This window comes from Epinephelus lanceolatus, chromosome 18 (genome assembly GCF_041903045.1).
Source record: "Epinephelus lanceolatus isolate andai-2023 chromosome 18, ASM4190304v1, whole genome shotgun sequence".
In the NCBI taxonomy this organism is placed as follows: Eukaryota; Metazoa; Chordata; class Actinopteri; order Perciformes; family Serranidae; genus Epinephelus; species Epinephelus lanceolatus.
The window spans coordinates 35194020-35216808 of NC_135751.1; the positions used below are offsets into that span (position 1 = coordinate 35194020).

The 22789-nt window shown below is 41.4% G+C and overlaps 2 protein-coding genes across 2 annotated transcripts; one reads left to right on the top strand and one right to left on the bottom strand.

Annotated features, from left to right (window-relative positions):
* Positions 1 to 1731: 1731 nt before the first annotated feature.
* LOC117268149 (heme-binding protein 1-like) lies at positions 1732 to 13926 on the top strand. The gene is made up of 5 exons (XM_033644352.2): positions 1732 to 1854; positions 1947 to 2149; positions 7676 to 7814; positions 9681 to 9861; positions 12747 to 13926. Exons 2-5 carry the CDS (start codon positions 2072 to 2074, stop codon positions 12922 to 12924), a joined length of 576 nt encoding a protein of 191 aa, XP_033500243.1. The 5' UTR covers positions 1732 to 1854; positions 1947 to 2071; the 3' UTR covers positions 12925 to 13926.
* An 857-nt stretch (positions 13927 to 14783) lies between these two features.
* Positions 14784 to 22449, bottom strand: wbp2nl (WBP2 N-terminal like). Its single transcript, XM_033645471.2, has 8 exons — positions 22292 to 22449; positions 20548 to 20656; positions 20283 to 20421; positions 20022 to 20114; positions 17467 to 17667; positions 16839 to 16952; positions 16237 to 16313; positions 14784 to 16147 (listed from the first exon to the last, which is right to left on the bottom strand). The coding sequence occupies exons 1-8, from the start codon at positions 22348 to 22350 to the stop codon at positions 16091 to 16093; spliced, it is 849 nt and encodes a 282-aa protein (XP_033501362.1). The 5' UTR covers positions 22351 to 22449; the 3' UTR covers positions 14784 to 16090.
* Between the last annotated feature and the right edge of the window lie 340 nt (positions 22450 to 22789).

The following is a 22789-nucleotide window of genomic DNA, read 5'->3' on the forward strand; positions in this document are numbered from 1 at the left end:
ACAGAACTAAAGTGAAAGAAAAGAACTGTATTCTGATTGGAGTGGAAAAGCCCCTGAAGCAGCATTTTACACGACAACAGCTACTCAGTGTTTAACTTGCTCCTGAAACCTGGCCCCTCTCAGCCTTCACAAGTGCATCACTTTTAGGTGTGCAAGGTGATCCAGTGGGCCAGATTAGACCCTGTGGCAGGCTGGCTGTGGCCCCCAGGCTGTATGTTTGACACCACTGCTCTAGGCAGTGTGTACAAGGCTTGGTGTACGTCATGCAAAAAGTTTTTCAAACTCAGCACAATGGGAATTGAGGCAGTAGATTCCAACATTGCCAAGTCATGTTTTATGTTACAACAAATATTACAACTCTAAATAACTGATGTCGGTTAATGTTTTTTCTCGTGGCAGCAACTCAATGCATTGACGTATGTAGACATGGTGAAGACGACCTGCTGAAGTTCAAACTGAGCATCAGAATGAGGAAGAAAGGTGATTTAAGTGACTTTGGATGTGGCATGGTTGTTGGTGCCAGACAATAGAAGATTGGAAAAACGTTGCCTGGTCTGATGAGTCTGGATTTCTGCTGCCACATTCAGATGGTAGGGTCAGAATTTGGTGTAAACAACATGGAAGCATGGATCCATCCTGCCTTGTATCAATGGTTCAGGCTGCTGCTGGTGGTGTAATGGTGTGGGGGAGATTTTCTTAGTACCAACTGAGCATGGTTTAAACACCACAGCCTACCTGAGTATTGTTGCTGAGCGTGTCCATCCCTTTATGACCACAGTGTACCCATCTTCTGATGGCTACTTCCAGCAGGATAACGCACCATGTCACAAAGCTCACATCATCTCAAACATGACAATGAGTTCACTGTACTCCAATGGCCTCCACAGTCACCAGATCTCAATCCAATAGAGCACCTTTGGGATGTGGTGGAACGGGAGATTCTCATCATGGATGTGCAGCTGACAAATCTGCAGCAACTGTGTGATGTCATCATGTCAATATGGACCAAAATCTCTGAGGAATGTTTACAAATATATATATAATGAAATGCATATCAAGTCAACTACAACAACCTCATCTTTTCTGGCCCTGTGATATCTATCCCACTTTTTTTTTTTTTCATTAAATCTGCCCTTCCTGTTTCCTCTTACTCCCCAGTGGTGACTAACATTGCCTTCAGTGTGAATCTAAATAGACTAACCCTAAAGCAAAGCAACGCACAGTGACACAGGGAGTAAGACGTGCACCCATGCGCTGCCCCAAACTAACACACACACACACACACACACACACGAAAGAAACTCCAATGCATCCTGACAAACCAACAGCTTGTGTCAAAAATTATATTGCACCAAAAGCAGGATGTAAATGTGCTTCTCCACTCCCCGCTGTTTTACGCATCCCGGAGCAGACAGCCATGACAAACGGAATGAGAGAGAAACCCTAACAAAAGCTGAGTGGCACTGAAGGTTACTCTATTTTTGGGGAGGGGGGGATTTGGAAGAGGTGACTCCCTAGAGATGCTGCATCTCATACCAGGGAGTTAGTTATGCATGTATGTGTAATGTCAGCACAACCTGAACTCATCTGGGGGGTGATTAAGTCAGGGGAAATTACCCCCTGTGCTGCATGCTTGATGCCCCACTTTAAGTGAATTTAAACGCCTGTGAGTGAAAGGTGGTGACATAAGTGAGCGTCAAGCTGGTAAAAGGAGAAACTAAGAGCGGAGGAGGGCGGAGACACCCCAGCCGTCACGGTGGAGGCTGATTTGTTCATTCCTAGGTTCGGCAAAGGGCGAGGAGTCAGCATCTCCCAACTTCTGTCTCCGAGAGGGAAACAAGCATCTGTTGAGAGGTCTGTGCTCACTGGAACAAGGCGCGCACTCTGCGCTTTGGAGCATCTGGGTACTGTTAGCTCTTATTTATCAAGGTGTTTGTTTTTTTAAGGAGTCGGACGAGCACATAAGGGTCAGTCGAGAAAGAAAGTTATCACGCACGAGGACGAAAAGGGAAGGACACAGGAAACCAAAAAGGAGCGGAGAGAGGAGAGGTGACCTGGCCGAAGACGCGACATGTTTGGCATGATCAAGAATTCGCTCTTCGGAAACACCGAGGAGACGGAATATAAATTGCTCAGCAGCGAGACGAAGGTAAGCAGCGCGCGCGGGCACCTGTCAGATGTCAGACACAACGTCATCATCACTGATATCTGTAAAGCTTCTGCAAATTCTGCCCTGCGCGCTTCTCTGTGTGGCTACATGCGCGCAGTAATCCTGAGGTGCGAGGTTTCTCCTGTTTGCATGAATATTTCATCCAGCACTTAACCCTAACTAGGTTATATTATTGTAATTGTTTTTTAAAAATGATCCTGGACTTTGCAGAGTGCATCACAGTCCCTGTAACCTTGACTGACAGCCTGGCAGTTAATTGCTTGTGACCTATAAGGATGCCCGCTGAGCCGCAGTGTGGGGCAAAGGGGCACAGCAGCCAGGGGTCCTCTGCCAATCAGCAAGACAGGGATGAATAAAGATGATGATGCTGGGTGTTTGTGTAACCTTAAAACAACAACACACTAGACTAAAATCAGGAAGGGTTTAAGGTGCTGTGGGCCACTGTTTTTCCATCATGACATTATGCATGTGTGTGCCACGTGAGTCCAAGCCAACTGACCCTGCCCTGGATGCAGAGCAGAGGTGTTTGTGGTTAACCCTTGAGCTAGGATATGGACCTGGTGTGTACACTGATACACTGACCATTGAAAACTGATGTCAGAGAGAAGGAAGGGCATGCCCTTTACATGTCAGCACCCCCACCCCCACCACCACCATCATCCAGTGTATGTTTACGTACATATTGTGTTTGCCTATATTTAATGTATGCACACATTGGATGGATTCCAGCAAACTCAGTGATGTGAGTTATTAACCGAGGCAATGCCCAACAGCCATTTCGAGGTTCTTCTCTCCGCTGACCCACAGTGCACTACTGTACATGTGCAGTTAGGCATGTAACGTCGCGGTCAGCATGGGTTTTTTTCAATCTGCATTGTGTGTGTTTATCTCTGAATAGCTTGTTAACTTTTGACAGGGACACAAAAGGCACACGGGCTGAGACAAAGAGGACTTCCAGCCCAAATGACCAGACAGGCAGGGAGCCACATGACCTAAACTGACACATTTACCCGCACACACACAAACTGGAAGGCAGATCTGTTCTGACATTGCATACTAACATCTATTGTCTGGAGCTAGAATTCAGAAAAGTCAGTTTAAGCCAGCAGTAAAATAACTGCATGCAAATACTCACATTTGAACTTGAAAAGAATGAATGTTACTGCGCAGCTCTGTGAGTAAATTTCAACATTTTATTGCTGAAAATTTGACAGAGGATCAAATGCAGGATGATGTCAAAGGCCACCACAGTCTCCACACTTCCTCTAAGCATCATTAAACAGGCTTGAATTGCCAGAGCTCAAAGCTCATCAAATCTCTGGACCTGACTGACTCGTTTAAACAGCAGGTATTGAAATCAGAGCTTGTCATCTGATCGGTGGAGCACCCACCTGACTCTGACACCCAACACTCTTAATTAAAACTGACACAGAATACAGAGGAGTTGGCAGGGCATACACACGTACCTATGCGCACACATTCACACCGGAATAACAGCAACATATAGGTGGAGCTCAGCTCCAAGTTTGCTAATGAATGTAAAAGATTATTTTAACCCAAGTGAAATGACACGGCAATTTAACACTCACAGTGTTGATAATCGTTTGTGCTCACTCCTCCGGCATGAAGTAATTATCACTGTAGCCTATAAGCTGGCAGAAGACAGCAGCTAAACACACACAACCTCAGACACGTTAATTGTACTGCTTAACTGAACTCAGGCTCTGCTTTCTCGCTATGCCATCCTGTACACAATGTTAATGGTGGTCCTGCTGACAAGTCATACAGAGAGGAGCCCGTGTAATTACCATGCAGGAGCCTGGGTACCTGTCACAAGTTAGAGCTGCATGATAACATGGTGTTATCTTGTATGTGCTGAGGGATGAATGCAGAAGTGTTGTTAAATCACAAGACCACTTTACCTCTGTGAGTCAGTGAAAAAATAAATCTGAGCAGATGTAACTGTAGCATTATTAAATCTGTAATATTAACAATAAAATATTAAGTTTGTATCTTTACTTTTTGGGGGGGGTTTGAAGTTGATTTGCATTTGTCCAAAGACAATGGATTTTTTTTTTACTGTAACAAGATGTATTTACGTACTCCCTGCCAATTTTTAGGTACACCCACACAACAAACTAGTATTTTGTTTTATCTATTCTTTTCCAATGTAATTGCAAAGTGGGAGGAGCCACTCGTTCAAGAATATTTTCCTTGCTGTAATTCCCCCTTTTTTTTTTTTTTTTAAAGCTATTTTTGGGGCATTTTGCCTTTAATGGACAGGATAGCCAAGTGTGAAAGGGGGAGAGAGAGAGAGGGGATGACATGGACTCGAACCCAGGCCGCTGCGGCAGCAGCCTTGTACGTGGGGTGCGTGCTCTATCCACAAAGCCACTGACGGCCCTTGAATTTTACTTTTAATGACACAACATTACTGAACACAGAATCAAATGAGACTCCTCGATAAATACACAATGCTACAGGGTGATGTTGTGGCAGTTGCTTCTAAATGGTCCAAAATCACCAAATCTCCACCCCAAAAACTGTGATCGGGAACAATGAGTGAAGTGGGTCATGCTGGACCACATAAGCCCTCGCCCTTGAGTAAAGTTCAAAGGTGCTGGAAGTGACTGTAAAGAAACATTAAACGATGAAACAGAGCGATAAAATCCTCCATATAACTAAAATAATCATTCAGCCAACCAAACAATGCGCACACTTGCACACAGAATACAGTTAGCACTCACAAATGACGCTCACAAAGGCACACGTATACATACGCAGGATGATACAGTTGTAACACATCTCAGGTTATCAGCTAGTTTGTTCCAGAGAGCAGCACCACATGTATCCCAGATGCATTCAGGAGACACGTGCTTGAAGATCTGAGGGTTCTGGTTAGCAGGTTAGAAATATATTTAGGAGCCAAACCATTTAAGACCAAGCATTAATAATTTGAAATCAGTTCTGTACTGTACCGGCAGCCAGTGGAGGGTTTTTAGTACAGATACAGTATGTTCTGTTTTCTTAGCATTCTGAATTAGCTGGAGCCTGCCTATTGTCTTTTTGGGAAGTCCATCAAAAAGGTCATTGCAGTAATCCAATCTGCTGGAGATGAATGCATGGACCAATTTTTCGGGGTCAGATTGGGACAGGAAGCTCCAAAGATTGGAAATGTTTTTTAAATTGTAGAAAGCTGTTTTGGTAATTGCCCTGTAATGGATGTAATGAAAGATGCCAATAGACACTGGAGATGCAATCAAGTATCAAAATGTTCAGTTTGAGATAATTATCTTCTCAATTAGCTACACTTTCAGAAATAATTGCAAATGCTAGATCTCCGTATTAAAATTAAATTGCCTTCACTTGCAAATTTCTGTTTTACTTAGCATTGTCTACAAACACTTGTCGTGCTTGATCTGCATAATAATCGAATGCAAAAGTTGCCTTAAGGGAATATTCCACCTGCAATTGCGAATCAATTACCCATGCTGTGTTACCTTATTTGTGACGAAAACTTTTTCTCACATGCATCCATGGAAAACAGCAAACTTAGTGACTTAGCGACTGATTGGGAACCAAGTTAAACAACAGCAAAACAATATCAAATCATCGTGCAGTATAATCCAAGCCTTATTTATCCAGTCGTGTGTGCAGTACTTCCTAAACACATGCAGTTTCACTTAAACCTTAGTACTGGAGTCTGGCTTTGAAGCGAGCATATTTCCAGTTCAGTTTTGATTGCTAGCAACACAAATATAGCAACTGGAAGACATTTAAATACACTATGATTGGACAACAGACAAAGGGTCAGAAATTGAAATGGAGACTAAAACATTTGTATGAAATTTTGTGATGTGAGTTTTCCATCAGAGAAGAGGGAACATACTTCGGGAGGCCACACAAGTGAGCATATGCAGTGGGAATGATGCCCACCCAGAGTGTATTTTCATTGTGTCTTTGTGCTGTTGGTGTCATTATGTTATCTGTAAAATATTGTAATAGGCCGGTCACGATAATGACTTTTGGTGGATGATTTATCGTCCCTGAAACAACTCATAAATGATGTTATTCTCATTTTAAGACCATTATATGCTGCTGATATAATGCAACCTTAAATGATTCATGGGGTTGGTGGATAACGCTTAAAATAAATTAGTTTTTCAGCGTAAAAAAAGCTTTGTTTCATTAATGCGTTTTACTCAGTTGACAACCAAGTTAGAATACCTTATCTAAAAATAGTTTGACCACTAAATATTAACACAACTTTTATATAAATGTGAAGTTAATTCAACTAATTAAGTTTTTAATGGTCAAAGCAAATTATGTCGGTGGTACTAAACTAATTGAGTTTGTCCGATTATAAAAGACTCGTAGAATTTACTCTATAGCGCCAGAGTTGGAACTACTTAAAAAGATGCATTCAAATTGTTACCCTATTTTTTTTAAGTTAATTTTTAATTTTTGAAGAATATTCAGACAGTAGAAACAACAACATAAAATAAAGCCACACAACCAAAACAATAAATAAAATGGACTCTTGGGCTCTGTCAACAAAAAAACACATTTGGCACGGGGTATAGTCAGTCATTTCATAACAGGCAACATACTGCCGAACACTGATGTTAATTCTGGTTCAAATGTTGGTGAACAAACCCACATGTAAACACAAAGGCAATATAATATAGGGGCATGACCTCAATAATTTCTGCTGACCTCGATAAGTCAATACCGTGATTATCATGATTGGCCCAGTTGTATATTTTGCAGCAGCTTCTTGCAGATAGACAGTGAACACTGCAAGGAGAACAAATCACATTGACATTAAAGTCCAATGCTCAAAACATCACACAAACAAACACAGGGCTAAAGGCTACACACAGTATAATCACATTAGCAGAACGAGCGGCTGTATTCAAATCTACAGTGGCCAGATTCCTTCAAAACCTATTAAAGTTATTGCTCAGCAGCATAGCTGAGTGGCCGTGCTCCACATTAGCCCCACTTAATCATATTTAATGCAAAACTGTTGCATCATATTGACGCTGTGTGTCGAGCGTCGTGTGTTTGCCTGTGTGCAGTTATGTAACAAGACATCTCTTGCCCATTATTCTCTGTAGGCTGACTGAACCCTGCAGAGCAGAAGAAGAAACTAAATCAAATCAGTGTAAATATGTTTCATCTGCATCTCATTATTTGGCTGCCCACATTGGTTTCACACACCCACATGTGCAGTCACACGCACACAAACGCACACACACACTGAGCCCTCCAAGTGTTAACCCCCCTCGCCAGTTCAAGGCTTTCGTCCTCGGGAGCAGATTGTCAACATCAGTGTGTCAGAGGTGAATCATCTCTGAGCTTAACCTCTCCCATACAGCAACCCCCAGGACTGGGTTTGTTTGTGTGGGTGTATATGCATTAAAGCAATTTCTGCATTTGTGTGCAGCTACAGTTGGCCTTCTGATGCCTAAACCGCCCCCGGATTTCTTTTTTCACCCCCAGGATGGAGTTAGCTTTGAGGTGCGGCGATATGATGGTGCCAAATATGCTGTTGTTTCCTCTGAGGGACGAACTTTTGACCAAGTGACTGGGGAGCTGGTGAGGAAGCTGCTCATGTACATCGGTGGGAGCAATGAACAAGGTAAGCCAATCCCAAAATTAACTTCCTGTTGGATCACTTTGCTAAGATATGTTCACTAACAGTGCAGGACCTAGTCTGTTATTACGTGTTGATGTTTTTAAAGGGACAGTTCACCTCAAAATTAAAAACACATATTATATGGTGATATGGTTGGTGGGTGCAGTCCGGTCGAAAGAAAATAGTTCCTACATGGAACTGCTCACAACAAGGTCTGTGGATTATCTTGAGTAACTGGATAATGATTTTATTTTTGGAAGGAGACACTGGTGTTTAGTTTTACAAATGCAATTTCTGGCGCTTTGAGCACCACAAGCTGGGTGCCATCTTATTTACTTTATTTATTTATTTATTTCATTTATTTAACAGGGACAGTGCACCGCTACTTAGCTGTACCAGAGGTAGCTATACGCTAATTTTAATCTGTAGTCCCCGGGCAGGAAACAGAATAATTTATCTGCTAAAAGACACTGTTATATAAAAAAACACAATTACAAAATAGACACATGACGTGACACAAAGGCTTTAGCAATAATGATAGCAAGACACCACATCATCGCAATAACAGCAACAACAATACAACTACAACATTAAGATATAACAAGATGTCATGATGTTAGATAAAGTGTTTTAGTTCATGTGTGACTGGTACATGATTGGGTTGATGTTAGTCATGATTTCATCTTAAAAGTTTCTAAATATATTGGAGAGAAGACAGACATCTCTACGGCCAATAACTCCAACACTTGGCAACTCACACTAAAACAATCTACACTGATTCATAGCATTATAGGTAAGAGGAAAAATATGTATGCTTTTGATGTGAACTGTCCCTTTAAATCACACACATAATAAAAGGATGAACCAAGAGTACTGATTTATGTTATGTTATAGAAAGATATTTATAATCTGATGAAAGCCACAGAGAAAGAAAACACTGACTAATAATAATAATAATGACTCTTACTGGGTGAATAGCAAGTTCTGCAGTTTATTAAAGGATAAAAAATATTACAATCTCCTCTCAGTTTTATAAATTAGTTCATGGAATATGTGTTGTTATTTATGCTGAGTGAAAAATCATATTCCTAGTTTAGTTTTTGATGTTAATTTAAACAGTGGCCAGTCTTAGGAAGGCCCGAAGACAAGTGTGTTTATAACTTAGTAGCAGGAGAAATGAAGATTTTGCCAGGATAATCATTTTAGGGTCCTTAAAAAGATGCAATTACATCAGCAAATGATCCTGACAAAAAAAACAGCCAAAAGTTCCTTTTCACAAATTCTTAAGTTGAGAGGAATTCATTTAGATCAGACTTAGAAAATGGATCACCAGAATTTTTTTTAACTTGCCTTCCGTAGAGTATTTAGGCTGCGTGAACATTTTAAAAATCATACTCCTAGTTTAGTTTCCGACGTTAATTTAAACAGAGGTCAGTCTCAGGACGCCCTGAGGCTGAATTAATCAAAGACAAGATCAACATACATCATGTCTCCATTCTCATTTTGAATTAACAATCTATTATTACATGACTCAGCTTAACGGAGGATGCATTTGAATAATAGTCAGACACTAATGTCCTTTGAGGTCATGTTTCCCCGCTTTAGGTCAGCAGACTAATCTAAAATCTAACCTCAGCCAACTAAAGGTGGAGTCTGAAAACTAGGCCCCAGTGCATCATCCATAGAGATGTAATTTACATGGTCTGTTTTTTGTTATTTGCATAATGATATTATGTCCTCTACACACAATCGCACAAATCCTGACCTTTAAATTTGGGTAGTATGCTTCAGGGAAGATAGTGGAGTTTCTCTCCTCTATGTTTCTCCTCTTGTTAAACTAAATTTCTATCTCACACTTCATCCTCTAAGAGGAGGCCATGGGCACAGCAGCTCCCATCATCATCACAGTGTACCCACGCAACGACGGTGTTCTGTCTCGCCGCTTGGTGGTCGCCATCCGTATCCCCACCAACTACCAGCAAGAGCCCCCAACTCCCACCGACAGTGCCATCAGGATTGAGGAGCGGCCCGGCATGACTGTCTACACTCTGTATGTGTCATTTAAAGTGTTTTCCTATCCTTCATGAAGTCAGTAGTGCTTGTTCCATTCTCTAATATCTCATTCCTTTTTCTCATTACATTTGTGCAATACTGTTGGACACATTTTTTACTTACTTTAACACACAATTCTCATTTACATGTATGTATATAGTGCTATATTTTATATGTTATTTATGTAATTTCATCTTATTCTACATATCATCTTATCTTAGATCTTATTGTGGTTTTACTGTCAGGCTGACCTGTTTTGTCGTCCAACACATTTAATTGCACCATTAACCTCATGTTAACCTACATATGACTAAAATGTAAAACTGAATTGTGGTATGTTAAAGTCTTTCCATGATTTTCCCACTGTCATTATTTCGTCCGAATTTTAAAACCAATTACAGCCAACTTGTAGCACAGTTACCCCACCTGACCCAGTAGCTATTTCATTTTTGGGGGCCTTAGTTGCAGAGGGAGTCAGCGATTCTGGAGAAAGATTGTTGATATTTGAACTAAATGCCCAAACAAATACACCAGATTTACCTGAAAAGTCCATCAACCTATACAACCACATAAGTTGTATTTTCTTACATGTAAATACAACCCACAGGAGCGTTTCTTAAATTTGTGCACCTACCAGTGGATGGCAGAACAGCTCATATGAGTTAACGGTTGCAGTTATAAATATGTGGTTAACATTATGAAATAATCACAGTTGCATTAAAACTCTATGGTTCGTACTCATACTCATACTCGTCGTCCTCCGCTTATCCGAGTCCGGGTCGCGGGGGCAGCAGTCTCAGCAAAGAAGCCCAGACAGCCCTCTCCCCAGCCACTTCCGTCAGCTCTTCTGAGGGAACCCCGAGGCGTTCCCAGGCCAGCCGGGCGATGTAATCCCTCCAGCGTGTCCCGGGTCTTCTCCCGGTTGGACATGCCTGAAACACCTCCCAAGGGAGGCGTCCGAAAGGCATTCTTACCAGATGCCTGAACCACCTCAACTGGCTCCTCTCAATGTGGAGGAGCAGCAGCTCTACTCTGAGTCCCTCCCGGATGTCCGAGCTCCTCACCCTATCTCTAAGGCTGAGCCCAGCCACCCTGCGGAGGAAATTCATTTCGGCCACTTGTACTCGTGATCTCCTTCTTTCGGTCACTACCCAGAGCTCGTGACCATAGGTGAGGGTTGGAATGTAGATCGACCGGTAAATCGAGAGCCTCGCTTTCTGGCTAAGCTCCCTTTTCACCACAACGGACCGGTTAAACGTCTGCATCACTACTGACGCCGCCCCAATCTGCCTGTCAATCTCCCGCTCCATCCTACCCTCACTCGTGAACAAGATCCCGAGATACTTAAACTCCTCCACCTGAGGCAGAACCTCCCCCATGACCTGGAGTGGGCAATCCACCCTTTTCCGGTTGAGGACCATGGCCTCAGACTTGGAGGTGCTAATTCTCATTAAAACTCTATGGTTAGGTTTTGAAAAAACATCATGGTTTGCCTTCAAATTAATACATTTGTTAAAAGGGTAATGTAACGTATCTCTCGTGACATACTTGTTGAAATAAATCTGTGCTGACTTCTGGTTTGACAGGGGACACAGACACTTCTCCTGGATGAAAGTCTGGTGCTTGTCCTCCACTTCCTCCCTCTCACCCCTAGCGGACTTTCTTGCTCTTTATACTACATTGCCTGCACCCATAATAATTTCCACAGCCACCAGGGGCCGCCACCCAACAAAAGACGTAAATAACCATCGTAATTTCTGCATTTATGCTTGTATAAATGCCCTATGTGGTCATATTTTGGAGGAGTACAGTCTCGCTTTACCATTCCTCTCCAGACCTTTGCACACAGTCTGGTTTTTTTTTTGGAGCTGTCATCTTAAAAAAACTGTTATGGTCAGAAACCTTGCACCTGATTCTGATACAGTTTATTGTTCTATTCGTTGTCAAAATTTGCAATATGTGACAAAATTAAAGGACACATTTCCTCATTTGCCTCTCTTCTCTGGAGTTACCTATCTTGGCTGTCACCGCTCCCTACTTGTCTTTTATTTGGCACCACAGCTGCATGAAAGGGGTGGAGCTGTCCTCCACATTCTGTGTGCGGTCCACATCCTCCTCCTCTTCACCATCATCCACCTGAATATTACTATCTGACCTGTTGAAAGTGAGCTGTCTGAGTAATGAAATGATTCTGTTCGCCCCGTTGCTCTGTCTTATTGTGGCTGTGTCCTGCCGCCACATGTTCCTCAATGATTCGTGGTCAAACATCTCTAAAGGCTCTGACGGATGCGAAGATCACAGAAAATCAAACCTGTTCTGAGATTTAAAGTTTCAGACACCGTGAAGTCGTATTTATTTTTAGACGTGTGACAATTTCCAACGGAAAAAAATGGAGTGTGCAAAGGCCTCTCATTGCCTTTCTCTTAACACATCCATGGCTTTTCCCCTGCTCTGTGCACAAGCACGAACGCCCCCTGTTGCTGATTGACTGGAAAAGCATGTGCGGCACATTTTAGTTATGCGCTTAGTTTGTTTCCCATTTAGAGAGCCAGAGCTTTCAGTGAATATCCGATCTTATTTGCAGTGCACACACAGCACAGACAGATAGTGGACTTTAATTTGAAAAAAAGTGTATTGGATTAGAGTCACTGACTTTTTTCTTTCTCCTGCAGAGTGTTTGTGGTAGACCAGGTCCTAAGGCAGGTTTTCTTGACCTCACGTTTGCATTAAATACACATGTGCACTTGTGTCTTTTGGGGTCCCTGTACCACCTCAGTGAGACAGCACATCCTTTAAAAAGTCCCATAAATCCCCCAAATCAAGCTAACTTAAACTATCCACCTAATTAAACCTTTCCTCATCTCTGTTTTTATTTGTTTGCAGGCAGTTTGGAGGCTTCGCGGGTGAGAGTGAGTACCGAGCAGAGGCCTTGCGTTTGACCCGCACCCTGGGTGAGACGGCCCCCTTCCAGCGCAAGCAGTACTTCTGCTGTAGCTACGACCCGCCACTGAAGCCTTACGGACGCCGCAATGAGGTGTGGTTTCTACAGGAAGAGCCGTAGAAGCCATTCTATCCGATCTGAGTCAAATCTCATGCTGAATCCTTTATTCAACCTTAAATACCCTTTCACTGCCGACAATCCTGTAGCTCTAACAGTATTCAGTTGGTAAGAGCAATATGGTGACTTAATAGACCTTCGAACCTAAATGGGCAGATAGAGATTACCCATGTTGCCTTTACCCATCTGATCACCTGCTTTCTCTATCACGTTTCCTTTATTCTTTTATTTCTCTAAAAGAAACGACTCTGAAACAATGCGTGATGAGACTGATTCAAGGCTTCTAGACAAATGTAGTGTTAAGAAGTGAAACTTTTACTCCCATGTAATATGTTTTATACAAAATTTTAAATTTTCAGCTGTTTAAGGCAAGGAAAAATAGATCTTAAAAAACTACCTTTAGATAAACTTGTACGCTACTGCCTCTGTCTTACAGGTGTGAAACAGAAAGCTGTCTAACTCAGTGAATAATCTAACTGAATTGATTTTTTTCACCCCTTTTAGAATTAAATGTTTGTCCTAAAGGGTCGATCAAACCCCTGTAGAGCTCTCTTCTCCCTAAAGAACACACTGTAGGGCTTTGCACATCTTTTATCTAGTTTACACTTTAGTGACGACTACAGAGAAATGTACAGAATTAACAGTAGATACATGGTAGATAAAAGCACACTTCCTTTTCCTGAGTCAGGAACTGGATAAAAAACGGGAGTTGAGCCATAAAGTAGAATTAGTCTTTATGAATTAATGGCTGTACAGCTGAGTGGACATTAGCTATAGCTAGCTGTAGGTGTCGTTATAAACTCTGTGGTTATGTGTCGATGCAGGAAGCCTGTGTGTGTAGTGAGTAGTTTGTGTTTTAGTGCATGACAATGCCATCTTTATTTATTCCGAGTCTTAAAAACTGTGTTATGCGATACTCCTGTACTTTGTGGTTTTCTGTGATGGGTGAATATTATGTTCAGGCTTGATAGTGTTTCATAATATAATAAATATGTTATTCAGTAAGAGTGTGGGTAATTCTAGTTGTTTTATTTCTTTATTTGTTGAACGCTGTCAGGGACAGAATCAGTCCAGGCAGTTAGGGAAAATACAAATCAGTTGCAACAGGGCCCCCGGTGCAATCACACTGCCTGCATGGTCTATATTTACACCCCTGGTTCAAAGTGTCCTGTCAACAGTTTTACAGCCGTCTCTTTTACAGTGGTGGCTGATGGGAAAAATGTTTTTTGGGCTACAGCAGGGTATTTTTTGCTGCAATACTGCAAGTGGCCACTGGGGAAAATTAGCTGCAAGGCTAAGCAGCATTCCTGGGGACCTGATTGTACCTAACCCTTAACATACTGTTAAGGCTTCTGCTGGGGTATGGCAACACTACTTCACACGTAAACCAAGTGCACACTATAATACTAGAACTGATAGTATTAATATTGGCATTTAGTTAAGTGTATTTATGGTGGTTGGTGATGTGACCCCACCAATATTCACCTAACTTGTATCTGAATTGACTTGAAATCTGAATTACTCTCTGTGGAGCTCTTAATTTGAAAATGTATTATAACCTATATTATATACCTATGTCCTTAATGGTGCAAAAGAAATAAAGCAATAAGAAGCAAGTCTAATATACTGAGCACAGTAGTCAACAATAAAATTACGCATTGTGGTAAATGGACTGTATATATATGAAGATTAATAGATTAAATGTTAAGAACACAAGTATACCAAATGCAGCAACAATTCAGTTTGTCAATTAAATATTTAACCCATTTTAACAGTTTAAAAATGAGGAATAAATAAATGTTACTTTTTAAGACATTTACTTTAAAATTTAAGATAAATGACAAAAATATCAAAATACCAAATTCAATAAATGATATATTTATTAGATTTTAATGGACAGACAAATTTCAGCAAAAGGAATAAGAACTGCAAAAGAGATATTAATATACATACATTTGATTAATTCAAGCAAACTAACCCCCCCCCCCCCCCCCAAAAAAAAATCCTTTCGCCACTTCAACTGTGAGCAAATAGTCCTTCAAACAGGTGTTAATTGATGAGCAATAAGAGGGGCCTGCGATTACACGGCCTGTTGGCGCCTCGCCCCACTCTAAATCAGGAATAAATGGTTTGCATTCAGAAGTTTCAACAGCAGGCAGAACACTGACGGGCCCTTAATATAGCGCCATGGCCCTGTAACCCCACACTAGTGTAATTACACAAAGAGTAGAGTTCTGGTTTCAGCTTGGCTTTGCATACATGAATACAATAGAAGCTAGGAGCAGAGCACGGGGTCACTCTGGTAACCCCAGCTCGTCACCTTTAACCTTGTTATGTCAGGTTGAAATATTGCACATACATAGATGTGTTGTGTAAGAAATTTATCTGATCCCCTTTTTCCAAATGATGCACTGCTCCTTTTCATAACAAAAACCTTTCTTATATATATTAAATCATGATGGAGAGCGTGAGATTTGGGTCATACAATGAATGGAATTACTTGTCACTGATGTAACGCAGGATCACGCTGGTCATGTGTTAGGGAAACTTCAACTTGCTGTTGTTTCTAGTCATGGTATGACAATCAGTCACATACTGAATCACTAAACACTGTGCAACCCAGTCTGGTTTTGTATATGGACAACTACTGAACGCATAACGGTATAGGAAACACACACGGTACTTTCAATGATACTGCAAAAATACCTTTTATAATAGGAGATGCTATTGTTAATTACTACAGGAACTGCAATCAAGAATTGCTACAAAATGTTTTGGTAATAAATCTGTCTTACAAAATTACATTCCCCATACTTCCTCCTCCTTTCACCTCTTCACAAGGACAGTTTACGTGCCCTTACTTTACCTACGTGCTAGAGAATTAGAAATTAACCCAATCACTGAGAATGTTAATAATGATGAGTCTAGCTAGAGTTCAGTTTAAACGAAGTGAAATGTAAAACAGTATTTAAAAGATGTGATTCCAGTATTCAAAAACATCACTGATTCATTGGTGAATTATCACTGACATCTTTAAACCCTCTGCTACTTGCATTTTCTTCTGTTTTCTACATTCGAGTAGGTATCCATCAACGTCACTCCTTGCTTTAGAATTTATTTAAGATACAGAGGAAGAGAGGAGTGTCATTGAAGTGATGTTGCCTGAGCTTCAGTTACTTTTCTTGTCAGGAGAGTTGGGATAAGGTGCATATGGTGGAGGCCGCTCCTGCGTGGGAATCAAGAAAAAAAAAGTGTCATTAGAGATGTCACTTTCAAACAACTTTAACTGAGGAGAAGACAAGCAAAGCAGCTTACCATGGGCATGTAGACATTGTGTGGATTGCTGGGATTGTAATACGCGCTGCCTGCTGCTTCAGCCGCCTTGGAGTTACCTGTGCATAAAATGAGATATGACAAAGACATGGAGATAAAGACAGACAGTGACGACTGCTGAACATATTTAGGAACAGACGCTAAAGCTCCAGCCCACTGTAAGGAGAACTGATGCGAAGAGTATTAGTCATGTGAGGCACAACAACTGACAGCTCCAGGAGTCCTTGAGACAAAATCTACCGGCACACCCTGGGGATGCACAGAGGCAAACGTCCTACTCAGGCTTGTCCTGAAATAGAGATATGCCAAAGTGACATTTCAGCACAGTGTACCAAGCTCAACCCCATGTGCAGGGTGAGACTGTTTTCACTGAATCCACAAGGTGCAAGGGAGAGAGTATGGGGAGGGAGACGGGAGATTGTTTATCCTTTGTAATTTTGACATGTAGCCGATGAGACATCAGCACCCTTTTTTGGGTGGCGTGCTTGGAAGTGATTCACTTTGAGGCAGACGGATCAGATCTGACGGGTGCAGTGACACAGACAGACAGAGAGGAAAAAATAAAGAGAGGGAGAGAAACAGACCTGGAGGTGGTGGTGCTGCTGCTGCCCAGTTCTGGGGTGGTGCAGCCCAATTTGGGGGTGGCCCAGGGTAGGGAGGAGGCGGGGCCATGTAGTCAAAACCAGATGGGTACATTCCTGGAACACAGAAGACAACAGACGAGAGAGACAGAGAGAGAGAGATGGAGTTTCAAGGTCAAATGAGGTTACAGTCTGTGTGGGCAATTAGTTACACAGCAGACAAAAAAAACAAGACAAACAAGAGGAAAAAACTAAACGCGAACAGGAAGGGAGAGAAATGGCAGCATTATTTGTGCCTCAAGGGTTTTTTTCCTTACACGCATTAGGACATTTGAGGTAAAACGTGTATACAAGATATAAAAATGTGTGAGTGCTCTGCATACACAGGCAGGCTAAAAACTATCTTGTTATTACTCCTACCCCTGTATGGTCTGTAGTTTAAATATTTAACATACTAGTGTTAAAATTGTAGCATCTCGCACATATTTTATCTTTATACTTTTACATACTTCACACCTATACTTTAATTCCCTATGCTTTGCATCAGAGCAACTGTAACAAACCCCAATTTCCTGCCAGGGATCAATAAAGTATTTCTGATTCTGATATAACAAATGACTGAGTCCTGTACCTGCAGGAGCTGTTGGATTTGGGTAGCCCATGTTAGCAGCAGCAGGAGGAGGAGGGCCCTGGTAGAATCCGTTCTGCTGGGGAGGGGGTGCGTAAGGATAGCCTTGAGGAGCAGGTGGAGCTGGGCCGTAGCCGTTCATCATTCCAGGTGAAGGGTAGCCGTATGATGCAGCACCGTTCTGTGCCGGAGCAGCGCGAGAAGCTGGAACACAGCAGGAGGAAAGGGTCTCTCACAATGAATACACCGGACTTTCCAGAGGTTAAATGTGTGTTTACTCACTGTATTGCCGCAATTGTCTCTCTTACTTACAGTAAGTATATCTATAGTACTTGGGTTGCTCTTTAAAGAACTCTTTTGGGGCAGACCTTCAGTTCATTTATTGATTGATATTTAAAATCTTAACTGTAAATAAATTTATATTTATTTACAGTTAAGATTTTGACCACCTTGAAACAGGTTTTCATTACCTTTCTCAACCCATATTAAAGGGGAATGCTGGTATTTTTCAACCTGGATCCTATTTTACCACGTTTTTATGTCTAAATAATTTGTGGGAACAACAGTTTTTGAAATTGATCCAGTAAAAAAAGAAAGTTCAGCTGGCTTAAGCAATCTTAAGCAATAGAGGCTGCAGTGTAACCACTCAGGGCAGGTGCGCCCTGTCAATTTACAGTACAGGCCAAAAGTTTGGACACACCTTCTCATTCAATGCGTTTTCTTTATTTTCATGACTATTTACATTGTAGATTCTCACTGAAGGCATCAAAACTATGAATGAACACATGTGGAGTTATGTACTTAACAAAAAAAGGTGAAATAACTGAAAACATGTTTTATATTCTAGTTTCTTCAAAATAGCCACCCTTTGCTCTGATTACTGCTTTGCACACTCTTGGCATTCTCTCCATGAGCTTCAAGAGATAGTCACCTGAAATGGTTTCCACTTCACAGGTGTGCCTTATCAGGGTTAATTAGTGGAATTTCTTGCTTTATCAATGGGGTTGGGACCATCAGTTGTGTTGTGCAGAAGTCAGGTTAATACACAGCCGACAGCCCTATTGGACAACTGTTAAAATTCATATTATGGCAAGAACCAATCAGCTAACTAAAGAAAAACCAGTGGCCATCATTACTTTAAGAAATGAAGGTCAGTCAGTCCGGAAAATTGCAAAAACTTTAAATGTGTCCCCAAGTGGAGTCGCAAAAACCATCAAGCGCTACAATGAAACTGGCACACATGAGGACCGACCCAGGAAAGGAAGACCAAGAGTCACCTCTGCTTCTGAGGATAAGTTCATCCGAGTCACCAGCCTCAGAAATCGCAAGTTAACAGCAGCTCAGATCAGAGACCAGATGAATGCCACACAGAGTTCTAGCAGCAGACCCATCTCTAGAACAACTGTTAAGAGGAGACTGCGCCAATCAGGCCTTCATGGTCAAATAGCTGCTAGGAAACCACTGCTAAGGAGAGGCAACAAGCAGAAGAGATTTGTTTGGGCCAAGAAACACAAGGAATGGACATTAGACCAGTGGAAATCTGTGCTTTGGTCTGATGAGTCCAAATTTGACATCTTTGGTTCCAACCGCCGTGTCTTTGTGAGACGCAGAAAAGGTGAACGGATGGATTCCACATGCCTGGTTCCCACTGTGAAGCATGGAGGAGGAGGTGCGATGGTGTGGGGGTGTTTTGCTGGTGACACTGTTGGGGATTTATTCAAAATTGAAGGCACACTGAACCAGCATGGCTACCACAGCATCCTGCAGCGACATGCCATCCCATCCGGTTTGCGTTTAGTTGGACAATCATTTATTTTTCAACAGGACAATGACCCCAAACACACCTCCAGGCTGTGTAAGGGCTATTTGACCAAGAAGGAGAGTGATGGAGTGCTGCGGCAGATGACCTGGCCTCCACAGTCACCGGACCTGAACCCAATCGAGATGGTTTGGGGTGAGCTGGACCGCAGAGTGAAGGCAAAGGGGCCAACAAGTGCTAAACACCTCTGGGAACTCCTTCAAGACTGTTGGAAAACCATTTCAGGTGACTACCTCTTGAAGCTCATGGAGAGAATGCCAAGAGTGTGCAAAGCAGTAATCAGAGCAAAGGGTGGCTATTTTGAAGAAACTAGAATATAAAACATGTTTTCAGTTATTTCACCTTTTTTTGTTAAGTACATAACTCCACATGTGTTCATTCATAGTTTTGATGCCTTCAGTGAGAATCTACAATGTAAATAGTCATGAAAATAAAGAAAACGCATTGAATGAGAAGGTGTGTCCAAACTTTTGGCCTGTACTGTATGTCAACTGTAAGTGCTTGTTTTTGCCACTGACAGGCTCAGATTATTATGTTAAGTGTCGTACAACATTACGGAAAAGACGCTACAGAGGATTGAACATTTTTCTGTACTTTTTCACTTCTTCTGGTCTGTTCTGTGTTCAAGTTACGCTAACAGGAAGTCTCATTCTGAAATTTCACAAGAGCTGACTTGTTACAGGTTGAAAAATACCAGAGTTGTAAAACACAGTGATGAAAAAAAAAATAGCATACGTACCATTTGTGGCCAGTTTGAAGAGATGCTGCCCCACCTCAATGGCTCCTCCGCTGGGGAATGACATCTTGAAATGGGCCTGGCCCTCCCAGCCGCCTGATGAGAGAGTCAGCTATATTTAGAACAAATACAGAGAGCTACACTTGTGTTTTATTGTGCAGTCCCTTTGTTTTATTTCATTGTCTATTGTATTTTACAATATGAATATGACAATTTATAGAACCACACCTTAGAGGTTAAGAGTAAAAATAAAAGGCCACCTACCACCAGGCTCAGCTGACACTGTCCCTTTAATGTAGTTGGCTGCAAAGACGGGCTGCTCAATGCTGCAGCCTTTCATCAGATAATAGGGGAACATGGCTGAACCCAGGCAGTCCTTGGTATTACTGGACACAAACATCAGCTACGCCAGTGAATGAAAACAGAGAAGAGGAGTGTGAGAAGAGATACAACAGGATGTATGAGTACAGCCAAGAAGATAGCAGCAGCAATAGCATGTTAAATATATTTTATGTAACTTTGGTGGTACCCTGTATGGTGTGAGGTAAATGGTGCCCTTCTTGGTCCCCCGCAGGAGGTCTGTCTTGCAGCTGACATCGCTGAATGTCAGCTCCACATTCTTACATTCTCTTAAAACGCTGGGAAAAGAAGAAGCAGGTGATGATAAAGTAACCTGTTAACATACAGCCACTACAAGATATCTACTGATTCAATTATGTCACAGAGTATTAATGTTAATCGACTGTGCTTGTATTGTGCTTTTCTAATCTTCCAACCACTCAAAGAACTTTTTACACTCCATGCACACACACTAATGGGGCAGCCAGCGCGAGCAATTTGTGGTTTAGTATCTTGCCCAATGATACTTCGACATGTGGAATGGAGGAGCCAGGGATCGATCTGCTCCATTCAGCCAATCTACCAATTAGTGGACGACCCACTCTATCTCTGATGCCACAGCCGCCCATGTGCACTACTGGACATTTACTAAAGTACTGTACTTAAGTATTATTTTGAGGTACTTGTACTTTAGTTGAGCATTTACATTTTCTACTACTTTATACTTTTACTCCACCACATATATTTCATAACTCTATATTTTACATAGTCATTTTACCAATACAAAATATACATCAGCAAGTGAATAATGATGTATAATGGCAGGTTAAACTACCCCGTGGTATATAAGGTTATAAAAATGAGCTCCACTTTTACCAGCTACAACATTAAAGTGATAAATACATTAATGCAGCAATGATCATAATCCAACAACATAGATATATTATTCTGGAATGAGCCATTCTGCATAACAACAAGCACATTTACTTTTGATTACTTAAGTATATTTTGATGCTAATACTTTTAGTTTTTGGAACAAGTTACATGAGTGATTTCAATTAGACAGGTCGTTCCATCATTTCAAGTGTATGCTAGATGATATGGTTGTTTTACAGTGTTCCTGCTCTGGTTAACTGACATTAATCAAATGTTTATTTCTCTGCATTTTGCTGTTTTTATTCTTGTTTTGTATCCATTATTTAGGGTAGACTTTATTCTTGTTATTTACCTTTTCCTGGTTCTTTATTGCTGTTTATAATTCTTGATAGACATTGCTGCTAGTTAGTTGCTTTTATGGACTTTTTTCATCATTTTATTGCGGTTGCTATTATTTATCTGTACACTTTAAGCCTATTAAATATGAACTCAGGACATTTCTGTACAAGAGCGTAATGCTCAGTCGATTATCCCTGAATAAACAATTGTTTAATGGTGACTAAGATAATGATGCACTTTCACTCAAATACATTTTAGATACAGGACATTTACTTGTTACAGAGTATGTCTACACTGAGGTACTAACCCATTTTACATAATATCAAATATGTCAACATTGACACGAAAGCCACCGCTACTTCCTGTTTTGATTGTTGGCCAACGTTACAGGTTAGCCATTTTGCTTAAACCAAATGTCAAGATATGGGAAAGCTAAAAAGTCGGCCATTAATAATATTATATAACCAACGTTTAAACAACACTACAATATTTTAATTCCCCCAATATGAAGTCCACAGCTAACGAAACGTCAACAGTAGCGCAGATGTACTTTTGCTAGCTATGCTAATGGTAGCCAGGCCAGCCAGCGGGAGGCTAGCGGTTTGTTAGCATTATGTTGACTACGCACTGGAAACTAGAAAGTAAACAAGCCTTAAAACAGAGGCGACAGCCGGCTGGTAAATAAAACAATCGTCAGGGGAGTATTATAATACACATACCTTTCTCCGTTGTTAACCAAAACGCCACCATTTTGCGAGTGATTCCGATTCAAAGCCATGTTTGGGAGAAGTCTTCTGCTCTCTTGCTTCCCGTACTGGAGTCTGACCGTCAGCCCGACGGGGATGCCCCAGAAACGTCACCGGCGTTACGTCACGTCAACTCGTGATTTGGATTACCGTGAGACAGTCAACATTATTAGCATACAAACAGCTGAGTCCTGCACATTTAAATCTCTGTTTGACATCTGATAGGATGTAAATAACTACAGGTTTGATCCAATAAAAGTTTTGTGAGTTCTCTGTGTCCTATTCATTCGCCTATGTTCTGGAATATAGGCAGCTAATCCTCATGTGATTGAAACCAACTCAGTCACAAATAAATTGAATTAATATAATTTTGATATAAAGTAAATGAAAGCCTGTCCAAAAGGAATTTAACTGATAGCTTTCAGGCAGCTATTTCTAACAGGTTCCAAGCAGTCACTTGAAGAATTAAGG

What these genes read in the sequence shown, in the direction of transcription:
- LOC117268149 (XM_033644352.2), top strand. Translation starts at nt 2,072, where the DNA reads ATGTTTGGCATGATCAAGAATTCGCTCTTCGGAAACACCGAGGAGACG. An exon ending in CGGTGGGAGCAATGAACAAG is followed by an intron (nt 7,815 to 9,680) that starts GTAAGCCAATCC and finishes TCATCCTCTAAG; the next exon opens with AGGAGGCCATGGGCACAGCA. An exon ending in GGCATGACTGTCTACACTCT is followed by an intron (nt 9,862 to 12,746) that starts GTATGTGTCATT and finishes ATTTGTTTGCAG; the next exon opens with GCAGTTTGGAGGCTTCGCGG.
- wbp2nl (XM_033645471.2), bottom strand. Translation starts at nt 22,350, where the DNA reads ATGGCTTTGAATCGGAATCACTCGCAAAATGGTGGCGTTTTGGTTAAC. An exon ending in CTTCAAACTGGCCACAAATG is followed by an intron (nt 17,668 to 20,021) that starts GTACGTATGCTA and finishes GCTGTGTTCCAG; the next exon opens with CTTCTCGCGCTGCTCCGGCA. An exon ending in AAATCCAACAGCTCCTGCAG is followed by an intron (nt 16,953 to 17,466) that starts GTACAGGACTCA and finishes TCTGTGTTCCAG; the next exon opens with GAATGTACCCATCTGGTTTT.